Source organism: Suillus plorans (genome assembly GCF_016647745.1).
Source record: "Suillus plorans strain S12 chromosome Unknown HD556scaffold_8, whole genome shotgun sequence".
NCBI lineage: Eukaryota > Fungi > Basidiomycota > Agaricomycetes > Boletales > Suillaceae > Suillus > Suillus plorans.
This window is the reverse complement of record NW_024537392.1, coordinates 867,292-879,044: the sequence shown is the minus strand read 5'-3', so window position 1 is coordinate 879,044 and position 11,753 is coordinate 867,292. Positions and strand designations below refer to the sequence as shown.

The window sequence follows — 11,753 nt, the reverse complement described above, 5'->3', positions numbered from 1 at the left end:
TCTAACAACTTCCTTGGTCATCTCCTTCTTCCACTTTGCAGTTGCTGGTAGATGGATAGACGCATTTTTATTCGAGGATAGCAGGAACGCGCTGATTGGAGGTTTCCGCAACCTGTCCGAGTCGATGACCCCTTCCTCACCGTCTACGGAATAGTCCAGCACACCTACTGCCCAGGTCACATCGTGAGGCTTTGGGCCAATGTGCGTCGCCTTCACCCTAAAGTAATCATGCTTGAACGTAAGACATCTCGAGTCAGGCAAATCTTCACTGACGTCCTCTACCTCGACGACCAGTAGGAGCACCCAGATTTCGAGTCCGTGATTGGTCAAGGCAAAGCGCCTATCTCCAAACTCGTAGCTTGCGGCCTGGCGAACTGCGTCGCGAAGTGTTTGGATACATCCTGCAGCGTAGGAGTGCGGAGCATCCGGAAGGGCTGCGTTATAGCGGGAACGACGACCGCTCCATAGGAACAAGTCCCATTTGTCGTATCTCTTAACTATCTCCTCCATGAGACGGAAGAAGGCTCTGTTGCCTTCGCCGTATGTGATCATGAGGCTGATATCGAATATTCCGATAAGGCAGTATGCGATGTCTTCCATGCGAGTCGTTCGCCTCCTGGATGCCCACAACATCTTTTCTGGCACCCGGTCTATGCCAGGTGTGAATGATTCAAGATCATTCATATGGATGTCCGTGAGCGTTGATATCTTTTCCATGATAACTTTGCTGTCTCTGTCGTTCGCAGAGCCTTGGATGAGGGGCTGCCAGTTTGCTCCATAGAATTTGATTTGCGACGGAGCAAGGAGCTCTTGAAGCGTCCATCCTCTTTCGAACCAAGCATCAACTGACTTTTCACCACTTTGACCCTTCTCCTGCAGTTGAAGAGCCGCGAGGTCTGCTGTGTCCGAAAGGAGGGCGATGCATACGTGGGAATTTCTGTACCAGCGAAACATGGAGCGTATGGATTCATCCAACTCTGAGCTGCTTGTTTTGTCTATGCAGCACGTATCGGACCAGGCGAATTCGCAGTCGTGGACATCCTTCGCCGTACGGCAAAAACTTTGGAGCTTCTTCCATCCTGGCCCGTGACCATCGGGGACTTCCTTCGGTTCCTCCAACATCTGGTGATACAGAGGCTCTTGCTTGCCCGGCAACCATCTATGCGAGAGGATAGCATATTTCAGTTCCTTCTTCACACGCTCTCTGATACGATCCTCCCTCTCCTCCCCGTCCACGACCATATTTTCAGCAAAATCGGCGTGAATGTTGTCGGTAACCTTTTTCTCTTTAAAATGCTCCTTGACGAAATCCCTGTCTACGAGTTGAAGCATTATCTTCTGATCGTTCTTGATGATGTGAAGTAGACGAATGGGCATCTCATTGGTGATATATTCATTGAATACCTCTTCCACGAGATCTTTGAGAAGGTCATGGCTATCTGTCGCAGCAACAGAGGCGCTCATGGTACGAACGTCGCCCAGCGAGTCAAAAGTCATCTAGGAAAGTTAGAAGGCGGCGACTTTCACATGGATGGTGTGAAACTCACGATTGATGACTGGGAGATTCGTTAAACGGTCGGAAGGGATACAAGAAATTTTCGTCTTCAAAGGTTTGCGAAGCCTGATTTAAACGAACAGACACGAGGTCCTGTGGATTTATATTCAGTACATCATCACGTACGTTACCCTTCTTCTCCTGCGCCATTGATACAGCAATGTATTGCCTTCGTGAAACCTGGAAAAAAAACGTACGGCTCCCTGCACCGCATATAAGATATCGGAACATGCTGATAGCGTGCGGAACCAAAGTTGACAGTGTGGAACATTCGTCTTCTGGAACTGGAACAATGAACACATTATCTGCACGTGGAGGTAAGCGCCTAGCGCCTCTGGCTGTGTGAGTTCAGAAAGATGCGTGGAGATCCGCTGAATGTGCATTCTATACAGCATCCATTATCAAGGGAAAAGTAAGCCTATTTGTTGTAAGCCGTTATTCCTGAGGTCAATGCAACTTACAGATACGAAGGCAGACAACCGAGATGTTATCAATGTATGGTTGTGAATGTTGAGTCGTGAATGTCTACGGGAGCTTGCGTTCGATGACATTTTTTTCCTCGTCTGAGGACACAGTCACTGCGCGCTGTCGCAGGAATTAAAAGTGAGACTGATTGATATGCCTACGAGGCAAGGGAGTTATTCTATTTCACAATAAATCTGCTGGTCCTCCGTATCACCTCAGCGCTGGATGTGAACGATTGATGTCAGTATTAAAGTCTGGGGAAAGAAACTGAGTAGGCAGTTGACAATTCCCATACCTTTTGCTCACGGGGCAGTCTAACTGCCATCCATTCATCTCCTACTCCTTCCACTCGTCGTCTGTCTTCCCTTTATTCTCTCGTTTCGCAGAAGCTCGTGCATCAAACCCAGCCTCTGCTAAGTCCGTGGCTTGATGTGGTTCTGTACGCGACATGGAACAGCATGCCTAGTAAGACGCTGTGTGACTTATGTCCATTACGTCATTCTAGCTCTTGAGTGATTGCAAATTGGTAAGACTGTCACGTCGTTCTGATCAGTTTTTTTAACTCTCATGAGCTTAGTCAACCTGCAATTGTATATCCTCGTGCTTTGACATGCGGGTGCTGGATGATGCACTCTGCCAGTGTGACGCACGTTTTTTCCTTCAAGAATAGGACAGGATATTCAGGGACAAATCATATTGCCCACTGACAATGGCACCGTAGCGTGCGGTACCCACTGCACGAACACTTGCATATGTAGAAGCCACCTGTGTCGGTAATCTGGAGTTTGAATGAGCCGCCGCACGGCGTCGAGGTTTCCGCAGCACCTTGCCTTTCTTAGCGTCACTAAAATTAGACCACTAGATTTGTGTCCTTGTACACGGTAAGTGCCTCGTTGTCGCTTGGCAGCCTCAGCGCTTCAGCTGCATTTCCACAACATCCACATCTGTTCAACCTCAGGTAATTCTTGCACCTATATCACTCTACGGTGAGTGTCAGAGTTTTATCTTTTCGTTGCCACCTCGTGATCATGACCCGTTTGGACAGACTTACTACGCAGAACATCGTTTCACGACATCTGCATCAGTATCTGCTATAAAAGATCCAAGTTACAAATTCGCCTTCTATCCTTGGATCAGCGTCCTGGTAAGTCTCAAGGTTAATTTCCGCTTCTGTGGGTTCTAACCTGTAGTTGTCTTTACCTGACTAGTAAGAATTTATCTCGCAATCTGTGTTACAATAATCATCGTCCCCTTGTTGAGGAGTCAATGTGAGTATATCCATCTCTCTCTTTCCTTCTCTCATTCTCTGACCTCATTACCAGTTTTTGGATATGTCTCAAGGAGGTTGGGAGAAGTTGGCTCAGGTCACTGTCAAGGGCGCTGAACATGACTCTCGTGAACGCTTGCCCCATCCCCACTGTTTGGAAGGGACCCGAGTGGTCCTCCTCAACCACATCTACGGGAAATTGGATGACAAATCGAAGAATCGACTCATTTGGCTCCATGGTACAGCGGGCGTCGGAAAGTCTGCTGTTGCATTTACTGTGGCCGAAAGGATGAGAGCTCTGAAAGTGACAGAGGAGACGATTATCGAGAAGCGGCTCGCAGGAACATTCTTTTTCTCGCGCAAGCACACGAATCGACGCACAACTGCTCGTTTCTTTGCGACGCTTGCCTATCAGCTGGCCAATAATTTCCCCAGCGTCAGGACGCATGTTAATAAAGCCATCCTCGAGAACCCTGCTCTTCTACATCCTGATGGGTCTCTTCGCGACCAGATGGAGGCGTTGTTTTCCCGACCTTTGCGGCAGCTCAAATACAGACTGCGCGATTGTCCGCCTTTGGCGTTCATTATTGATGCCCTTGATGAATGTACAGAATCCCTCGACCAATCTGCACCGGAATCCCTCGACCAATCCGCAATTGAACCCTTCGATGAAAACAAATCCGAAGTTGAGCTTGCTGAACTCATCTCCTTACTTGCCCAAGCTCTTCGAGATCCTGATCTGCCTGTGATCCACATTCTAGTTACAAGCCGCTCAGAAGCGTATATTCATGAAGCCATGCAACAAGAAGATGTGAGCCCGCTGGTGTGTGAGATACCAGTGAAGATTTCTGGACAGGGCGTTGCTGCCACTATCTCGCTAGACGGTGCAGATGTCGATGAAGACATTTATCTTTTCTTGCGGCATTCCTTCAAAAAACTGCAAAGTCGCATCCCCACTTTCCCGCAGCCAACCAAGATTCAACTCGAGCGGCTAGCGAATCGAGCGGGGAGACGTTTCATCGTGGCATCTACCATGATGAAGTTTATCGACGATCGATATAGTGACCCCTACAACCGTCTTGAGCTCATGCTCAAACTAGCGAGTGACCTGCTTCCAGGAACCGAGGTGTACAAGTTATACGACCGTATTCTCTCCACATGTGCCGACCCAGCGCAGGCATACCTCCACCTGTCCGTTGTTGCTGCCCTTGCAGATCCCTTGCCAATGTCTCAAATCTCGAAACTTCTTGGCCCTGGTCAGGGCAGGGATGTCGAAAGAGTGCTGGTGCAACTACGGTCTGTTATAGATGTTCCCACCGATAACAGTCTTCCTGTGAATATCTATCACTCGTCCGTTCGCGACTATGTTTCCCAGCACTCTAACTGCAGCCTCCCTCAAGTGAAAAATATCACGTCACCGCACTCCCTACTCGCACTTTCCTCTCTCCACTTAATGGTGCGCGAGATTCCAGAGAGCACAACCATCCTCGACGCGCTCTCAGAATTGAAGAAGCAGGATAAAGCCATGGAATCCGACGACCCTCGGAATTTAAATGGCTCGTTATCCTTCATGATCCAGCCACCAGAGCCACTGCAAGTTCTTACAGCTTTAATATGGCTTCGGGGAGATCACAGGTCAAAGTTACAAAACTGGCTAGCAACCCTAGATGGGAATGCCTGGTTGCAAACTCGAGAAGGGAAGTCCTGGATGTTCACCGAGAGAGGGGAAACGGGCTGGTTGCTCACCCAGGGGGGCAAGGACTGGCTACAGACCCGCTTGGGGAAGGATTGGCTACAGACCGTCAGCGGGGAAGACTGGTTGCGGATTGAGGGTGGGCAAGTGTGGCTACAGACTGAAGGAAGTCAAAGCTGGTTGCAGACTGAGGACGGGCGAGTGTGGCTATGCACAGAGGGAGGTCAAAGCTGGTTGCGGACTCGGGGTGGGCGAGCATGGCTACAGATTGAAGGAGGTCAAAGCTGGTTACAGACTGAGGATGGGCGAGCGTGGCTAGAGATCGAAGGAGGTCAAAGTTGGTTGCAGACTGAGGACGGGCGAGTGTGGCTATGCACAAAGGGAGGTGAAGCCTGGTTGTGGACGGAGGGTGGGCGAGCATGGCTAGAGATCGGAGGAGGCCAAAGCTGGTTGCAGACTGAGGACGGGCGAGTGTGGCTATGTAAAGAGGGAGGTCAAAGCTGGTTGCGGACGGAGGGTGGGCGAGTGTGGCTGCACACTGAGGGAGGTGAAGCCTGGTTGCGGATGGAGGGTCAGCGAGTGTGGCTACACGCCGAGGAATTTCGAAATTGGTTGGAGACTGAGGGTGGGCGAGGGTGGCTAGAGATCGAAGGAGGTCAAAGTTGGTTGCAGACTGAGGACGGGCGAGTGTGGCTATGCACAGAGGGAGGTGAAGCCTGGTTGTGGACGGCGGGTGGGCGAGCATGGCTAGAGATCGGAGGAGGCCAAAGCTGGTTGCAGACTGAGGACGGGCGAGTGTGGCTACGCACACAGGGAGGTCAAGCCTGGTTGTGGGCGGCGGGTGGGCGAGCGTGGCTAGAGATCGAAGGAGGTCAAAGCTGGTTGCAGACTGAGGACGGGCGAGTGTGGCTACACGCCGAGGAATTTCAAAACTGGTTGCGGACTGAGGGTGGGCGAGGGTGGCTAGAGATCGAAGGAGGTCAAAGTTGGTTGCAGACTGAGGACGGGCGAGTGTGGCTATGCACAGAGGGAGGTGAAGCCTGGTTGTGGACGGCGGGTGGACGAGCGTGGCTAGAGATCGAAGGAGGTCAAAACTGGTTGCAGACCAAGGACGGGCGAGTGTGGCTATGCACAAAAGGAGGTGAAGCCTGGTTGTGGACGGAGGATGGGTTGCTAGAGATTGAGGGAGGTCAAAACTGGTTGCAGACTGAGGACGGGCGAGTGTGGCTATGCACATATGGAGGTGAAGCCTGGTTGTGGACTGAGGGTGGGCGAGCGTGGCTACAGATCGAAGGAGGTCAAAACTGGTTGCAGACTGAGGACGGGCGAGTGTGGCTAGGCACATATGGAGGTGACTGGTTGTGGACGGCGGGTGGACGAGCGTGGCTAGAGATCGAAGGAGGTCAAAACTGGTTGCAGACTGAGGACGGGCGAGTGTGGCTATGCACATATGGAGGTGAAGCCTGGTTGTGGACTGAGGGTGGGCGAGCGTGGCTAGAGATCGAAGGAGGTCAAAGCTGGTTGCAGACTGAGGACGGGCGAGTGTGGCTATGCACATCTGGAGGTGAAGACTGGTTGCAGACGGAGCATGGGCGAGCGTGGCTACACACTGAGGGAGGTCAAAGATGGTCGCAGACTGAGGACTGGCAGTGGCCGTCACCTGTTCGACAACACTCGCCCCCACCCCCACAGCCATCCTTGCTCCCATCTCTCAGTAGCACGGACCTTGTGCAGACATGGGATGAATCGTGGCTGCAGATCCATGGCGTGAAAATTTTGCGGACTCCAGACGAACAAGACTGGCTGCAGACCCAGACTGGGCGCCACTGGCTACAGACTCAGGCTGGATGCCACTGGCTACAGACTCAGGCCGGGCGAGGTTGGCTGCAAACTCATTCTGCGCGAAAATGCCTGCAGACCTCGGGGGGGCGAGAGTGGCCGCAGACTAGGAGTGGGGGATCCTGGTTGCTGACCCTGCACGGGCGACGCTGGCTGCAGACTCCGAGCGGTGAAGACTGGCTGCAGACCCACGGTGGGCAAGACTGGCTGCAGACCCAGTGCGGACAAGACTGGCTGCAGATTCTGGGTGGCGAAAACTGGCTGCAGACAGAGGGTGGACGAGACTGGCTGCAGATAGAGGGTGGGCGAAGATGGTTACAGGCAGATGGCGGGCGAAAGTGGCTGCAGGCAGAGGCTGGGAGAGACTGGCTAGAGAACCAGGGAGGGCGAGACTGGCTGCAGACGCCACATGGTCAAGCATGGCAGCTGAATACAACCTGGGTGACCGTGGAAGAATTCTCAAGAACTTTGGAGGCACTCAGAGAGTACATATTTGCCCCAGACATGCGCTTGCACCCGGCCTTTGAAGTTGTCCAGCAGTTCAAGAGCTTGCCGGATTTCTTGATGTTTCCGGCATTCCTAGCATTGAGGCCTCAGGATCATTTCCCTCAAGTATCATCGCATGGTCATCTTCCACCAGGCATAGAGATCATTGATGCCATGAAGGTCTTTTCGAGTTTCGCATATGAAGCGCGCGAAGAAAGTCAATCCGCTTCCGACGTTCTCAATTACGCATGTCAAAACTGGGTCGTTCATCTCTCACGAGCTCCGAATCCATGGGACGAGAGCCTCTCCCATATATTTCAGTCTTTCTGGGGTCGTAATCTCCTCTCCTGGCTCACGAGGCAATGGTGTTTGAAGGGTCTACGGTCTTGCCTCACTATCTTATCAGAAGGCGGGAAAATTGCAAGGGTGCGTGTATTCCGAGTCTTCCGACGGTTGCTTAGACTCACAACCTGACCCGCGTATGTAGCAACATCACCTCCAAATCTCAGGATCATCTCAACAACCAGCTTGAAGCTATCAGGTTTTTACTGAAGTGTGTACAGTGCTATACGTTCAGTTTACTTAGTACTTCTGCAAGAGTACGCGAGCTTACAGAGTATTAACACTTTCTTCAGTAGATGCACGAGAATTCTTCGACACTTGTATTAGTACTTGCTTGAAAATATATCTACTTATCTGAAAATCAGCACATTGTAATTCGATTTTCGACCGAGTTCAATGATGCATCAAATATCGCTGAATAAGGGGCCGCGCTGTCAATCACACTGTAAGTTGGAGAGCTATTGAATAGAGCAGGTAATGTTTTCCTCACTTCAAGTTCACGCTCGCTACAATTTCCTCCAAGAATAAATTATTAGGAAGGTCGAGATACACATATCATATTGACCAGCGTCCAACCAGCCTAAACGAGACTTGACATGGTAGTACAGAGTATAGAGGCCATGGATCGAACTCGACAAGGTAGAGGCTTGACGCGGTCAGACAGGTTTGTCACAGCATTACATATGCTGCGTCACAGGCGCGTCACGACCGCGGCAGAATCGCGTCAATTTCACTCGTACCTCGCTTCGGGGTAGAATACCCAATTAATTTTCTTCCATTTTGCAACTTGAACGACATTCAAATCGAGGACGTTCTTCGAATTCCGAGCGTCGGTGTTCAAACTTCGACCATACGCGCTGGCTACCCTCTTGTGCTCGAAAAAGTCGCTATCGGAGGCTTTGTGTGGAGGCTTTGTTCCGAATAATACACGTATCGCGACATCCACCAAGACGTCCTTGAACGGCCACAGGGTTTCTCGCTCCACGAGGAACCTGACTTTCCTTGGTATTCGGAACTATTTCAATAATCTTGAAAAACATGTTCAGAAACACAATCACGAACTCCTAGGCGTCCGTCAGTTTTCGGTTGCGTGTTGCTCGCGTGGTTCAGCGCAGAGGGTGCTTCAGAAACCGAAGGAATTGAAAATCCCGATAGAAGATTACTACTCCGAAAATCACGCCCCTCTTCCACCTTCTCAACGCTCTGACTGGCGGCTAAGAGCCACTTCGCGCACCAACCGTACTCAACTATCCGACGGTCAACGGAACAGGAGATACATCAGACGTGTAAGTCCTCCCCACATCCAGGTGCAGCAAGGAGAGCCGTTTTTCGAAGAGATTCAGGCATATAATAAACAGTTCGTTGCTCTTTTGAATTTTTCCTTTGTATTAAATTAGTCGTTCACAGTTTTTTGTCTCTACTGGAGCTTGAACAAACCGAGGATGAGGCAGTTCTGAGGGAACGGCTGTCTACTTGGTCGTCGTTTCGATTACAAGAAGAAGGGTATACTATAACGGGTCTTTCTGCTTTTTGGATGGGCGCACCAAAGTTTGGACGTCCTGTAGCTTCATTTTCTCTTGGTCCTGGCATAGACTTGCCAGAACATAGGTTTGAGTGAGTTTTCGTCTCGATTCGAATCCTGTGACGCGCTTACTTGTTCAGGAACGGTACCCAAGTTCTTGTTTCAAGGTTCGATCCCCTCCAAGAGCCACCACTCCGAGGAAGTGTCATTAGCAAGACTGCATCGCAACTGCGCATAGCATTTGAGGAGAAGTTCGAGGTTGAGGACGGCTGCTGGCGCTTGGACGTTGGGCGGTCCAACATCGTGTTTATTCGTATGCGAGAAGCCATTTCTCGATTCAGTCAAGACCCGGAAGCACTAGAAGACTCAACCAATTTGATTTCACCTCCAAACAATCAATTTGTTCTTCATGGGACACATTTGCGAGACGTCCTGTTACCTTCATTTTCACCGGATAGACCATCACTACATGTACCGTTGCAACATCCAGATGAGACTAGGTACGTGCCTCGAGGGAGACTTGAGCATGACAGTCGCGAGGTGCGAGAGCACGGAGGCGCGTTCAAAGAAGACATGCATATTCAAAGCTGGGCAAGGCGATATTCACGGATCAATCCAATTGTAATTGATGGTGATCCGGTCCTCGAGGGCCTGAATGCCACGCAGATTAGAGCTATCGCCATGATGATCGGCGAACGGATCAGTCTCGTGCAAGGAGTACGTTTCATCTTGTCAAAGTGACATTGAAAGCCAATTGACATTCATTTCAGCCGCCTGGTACAGGCAAAACGAAAACCATCATTGAAGCAGTGAAATTACTCAAGGTTCGATATCCTTGGCACCGATTTGATTTCTGTCTTCTGATATGTTGTCAAGGTCCATTTCGAAGTGCATCACCCTGTTCTTGTCTGCACTTATACCAATGTTGCGGTCGATAATCTCGTGGAGGGTTTTGCAGCAGCTGGCGTGAAACCCCTTCGTGTCGGGTTCGGTGCTAAAATCAAATCGTCTCTACACGAATATACCTTAGATGCGAAGCTGGAGGCGCATCCTCTCAGGGTTAAAGTCGAGCAACTTCTGAAAGACCAGGAAAATGTCGAAAGAAAGCTAGGCGCGCTGGAGGACAAGATCGTTGCGGCTGAAAAATCGAGCAGTGAAAAACTCGGTAGGATGCGGACTGCTTTTGCCGTGTTGGAAAGGCAACTTTTGGCGCTGAGAGCGAAATTGTATGCGCTTCATCAGGAAATGCTCAACGATATCACGGCTGCGGCTGACGTAGTGAGTGATCCACTATTAGCGCCACTTTGTCTCGGACTGATGACTCCAGATTTGCACAACGTGCATCACATCCGCCAGTGCTGCGCTCAATATTCTCGACTTTCCAGTCGTGTTCCTGGACGAGGCTTCCATGTCGACAGAACCAGCATCACTCATTCCGCTGATGCGAGGAGTGAGCCGATTGAGCTCTTTCCCGCGTTTTCGTTCTGACCGTTAGCAGTCTCGGCACGTTGCCCTGATCGGAGATCATAAACAATTACCTCCTGTCATCGCCAGTCGCGAAGCGCAGCTCAACGGCCTCGGGATCAGCCTATTTGAGAGACTTACTGAAGAAGGAGGTGTGTGATTCTGACTGGATCCGTCGGGAGATTTCTTATCAGAAATATCAAATTTCAGTTGTTCCATCAATTATGCTTGACGTGCAGTACAGGATGCATCCTTCCATTTCTAGATTTCCCTCTTTAGAATTCTATGATTTTGCGTTGCAAGACGGCACGGTGGACTCTGCTGGTAACATACACCCGATGCTACTACCGCCGCTGTCAAGTCACCTCGAGCAAGATGTTCTCACTGGTCACCGTCCCTCTGTCGTATTTATCGATCACGGCGGTGCGGAAACTTCCAAGGACCGAAGTACGGTAAACTGGAATGAGGCTCACATTGTTTGTAGCATCGTCGAAGACCTACTCTTGCAAAACGAGGTGAGCGCTGCCTGGTTGCCTCTTATGTTCTGACTGACATTCTTTCGAAGAACTTACTAGGCGCGAACATTGGTGTCATTGCGCCATATGCTGCCCAGATTTCACTTTTGAATCGCCTGCTAAACACGGACGCTAAGTATCGCAAACGCTTCGCATCCACTCTTGGCGATCACCGAATGATGCAGCTTAGCAGTATCGAAGTGAAGACGGTGGACGGGTTCGAAGGACGCGAGAAGGACGTTATTATATTCTCGACCGTGCGAAATAACGCGTCGGGGTACATTGGGTTCCTTGCTGACAGACGACGATTAAATGTTGGGTTGACGCGTGCGAAGCGGGGGCTGTTCGTTGTTGGGAGTATCAGTACTCTGAAGGCTGGGAAGATGGCGAAGGAGCGGACGGGTGAGAGTCCTGCAAGGGTTGGTAAAGGTGTTGAGGCATGGAGAAGATACGCGAAGTATGTCGTGGATGAAAAGATGGTGGTGACCCTTAGCGGAGATAGGCTAAGGGGGATGCTGTACGGGGACAGGCCAAGGGCAAGGTCGAGTTGAGTACTAGTGTTGTTATTGGTCAGTGTTGGTATATTAATATTGTTAACGCTATTA

At 50.6% G+C, this 11,753-nt stretch overlaps 4 protein-coding genes across 4 annotated transcripts; 3 read left to right on the top strand and 1 right to left on the bottom strand.

The window, feature by feature from the left end:
• Nucleotides 1-70: 70 nt before the first annotated feature.
• HD556DRAFT_978200 (uncharacterized protein) lies at nt 71-1,713 on the bottom strand. The gene is made up of 3 exons (XM_041312186.1): nt 1,548-1,713; nt 283-1,497; nt 71-217 (listed from the first exon to the last, which is right to left on the bottom strand). The coding sequence occupies exons 2-3, from the start codon at nt 1,495-1,497 to the stop codon at nt 137-139; spliced, it is 1,296 nt and encodes a 431-aa protein (XP_041164764.1). The 5' UTR covers nt 1,548-1,713; the 3' UTR covers nt 71-136.
• Nucleotides 1,714-2,890: 1,177 nt separating this feature from the next.
• HD556DRAFT_977818 (uncharacterized protein) lies at nt 2,891-5,618 on the top strand. Its single transcript, XM_041312185.1, has 5 exons — nt 2,891-3,006; nt 3,066-3,164; nt 3,233-3,288; nt 3,343-5,389; nt 5,497-5,618. Exons 4-5 carry the CDS (start codon nt 3,352-3,354, stop codon nt 5,520-5,522), a joined length of 2,064 nt encoding a protein of 687 aa, XP_041164763.1. The 5' UTR covers nt 2,891-3,006; nt 3,066-3,164; nt 3,233-3,288; nt 3,343-3,351; the 3' UTR covers nt 5,523-5,618.
• Nucleotides 5,619-5,994: 376 nt separating this feature from the next.
• Nucleotides 5,995-7,962, top strand: HD556DRAFT_977503 (uncharacterized protein). The gene is made up of 5 exons (XM_041312184.1): nt 5,995-6,067; nt 6,278-6,362; nt 6,578-7,731; nt 7,793-7,858; nt 7,941-7,962. The coding sequence occupies exons 2-4, from the start codon at nt 6,326-6,328 to the stop codon at nt 7,835-7,837; spliced, it is 1,236 nt and encodes a 411-aa protein (XP_041164762.1). The 5' UTR covers nt 5,995-6,067; nt 6,278-6,325; the 3' UTR covers nt 7,838-7,858; nt 7,941-7,962.
• A 281-nt stretch (nt 7,963-8,243) lies between these two features.
• On the top strand, nt 8,244-11,701 carry HD556DRAFT_1517992 (P-loop containing nucleoside triphosphate hydrolase protein; the record flags this gene model as incomplete). Its single annotated transcript, XM_041309103.1, has 9 exons — nt 8,244-8,286; nt 9,006-9,261; nt 9,310-9,886; nt 9,940-9,993; nt 10,046-10,447; nt 10,497-10,619; nt 10,668-10,785; nt 10,844-11,148; nt 11,199-11,701. The coding sequence occupies 9 exons, from the start codon at nt 8,244-8,246 to the stop codon at nt 11,697-11,699; spliced, it is 2,379 nt and encodes a 792-aa protein (XP_041164761.1).
• Between the last annotated feature and the right edge of the window lie 52 nt (nt 11,702-11,753).

What these genes read in the sequence shown, in the direction of transcription:
- HD556DRAFT_978200 (XM_041312186.1), bottom strand. Translation starts at nt 1,497, where the DNA reads ATGACTTTTGACTCGCTGGGCGACGTTCGTACCATGAGCGCCTCTGTT. An exon ending in TGCTCCTACTGGTCGTCGAG is followed by an intron (nt 218 to 282) that starts GTAGAGGACGTC and finishes TGATTACTTTAG; the next exon opens with GGTGAAGGCGACGCACATTG.
- HD556DRAFT_977818 (XM_041312185.1), top strand. Translation starts at nt 3,352, where the DNA reads ATGTCTCAAGGAGGTTGGGAGAAGTTGGCTCAGGTCACTGTCAAGGGC. An exon ending in AGCCTGGTTGTGGACGGAGG is followed by an intron (nt 5,390 to 5,496) that starts GTGGGCGAGCAT and finishes TTGCGGACGGAG; the next exon opens with GGTGGGCGAGTGTGGCTGCA.
- HD556DRAFT_977503 (XM_041312184.1), top strand. Translation starts at nt 6,326, where the DNA reads ATGGAGGTGACTGGTTGTGGACGGCGGGTGGACGAGC. An exon ending in TGGACGGCGGGTGGACGAGC is followed by an intron (nt 6,363 to 6,577) that starts GTGGCTAGAGAT and finishes AGCATGGGCGAG; the next exon opens with CGTGGCTACACACTGAGGGA. An exon ending in AAGGCGGGAAAATTGCAAGG is followed by an intron (nt 7,732 to 7,792) that starts GTGCGTGTATTC and finishes CCGCGTATGTAG; the next exon opens with CAACATCACCTCCAAATCTC.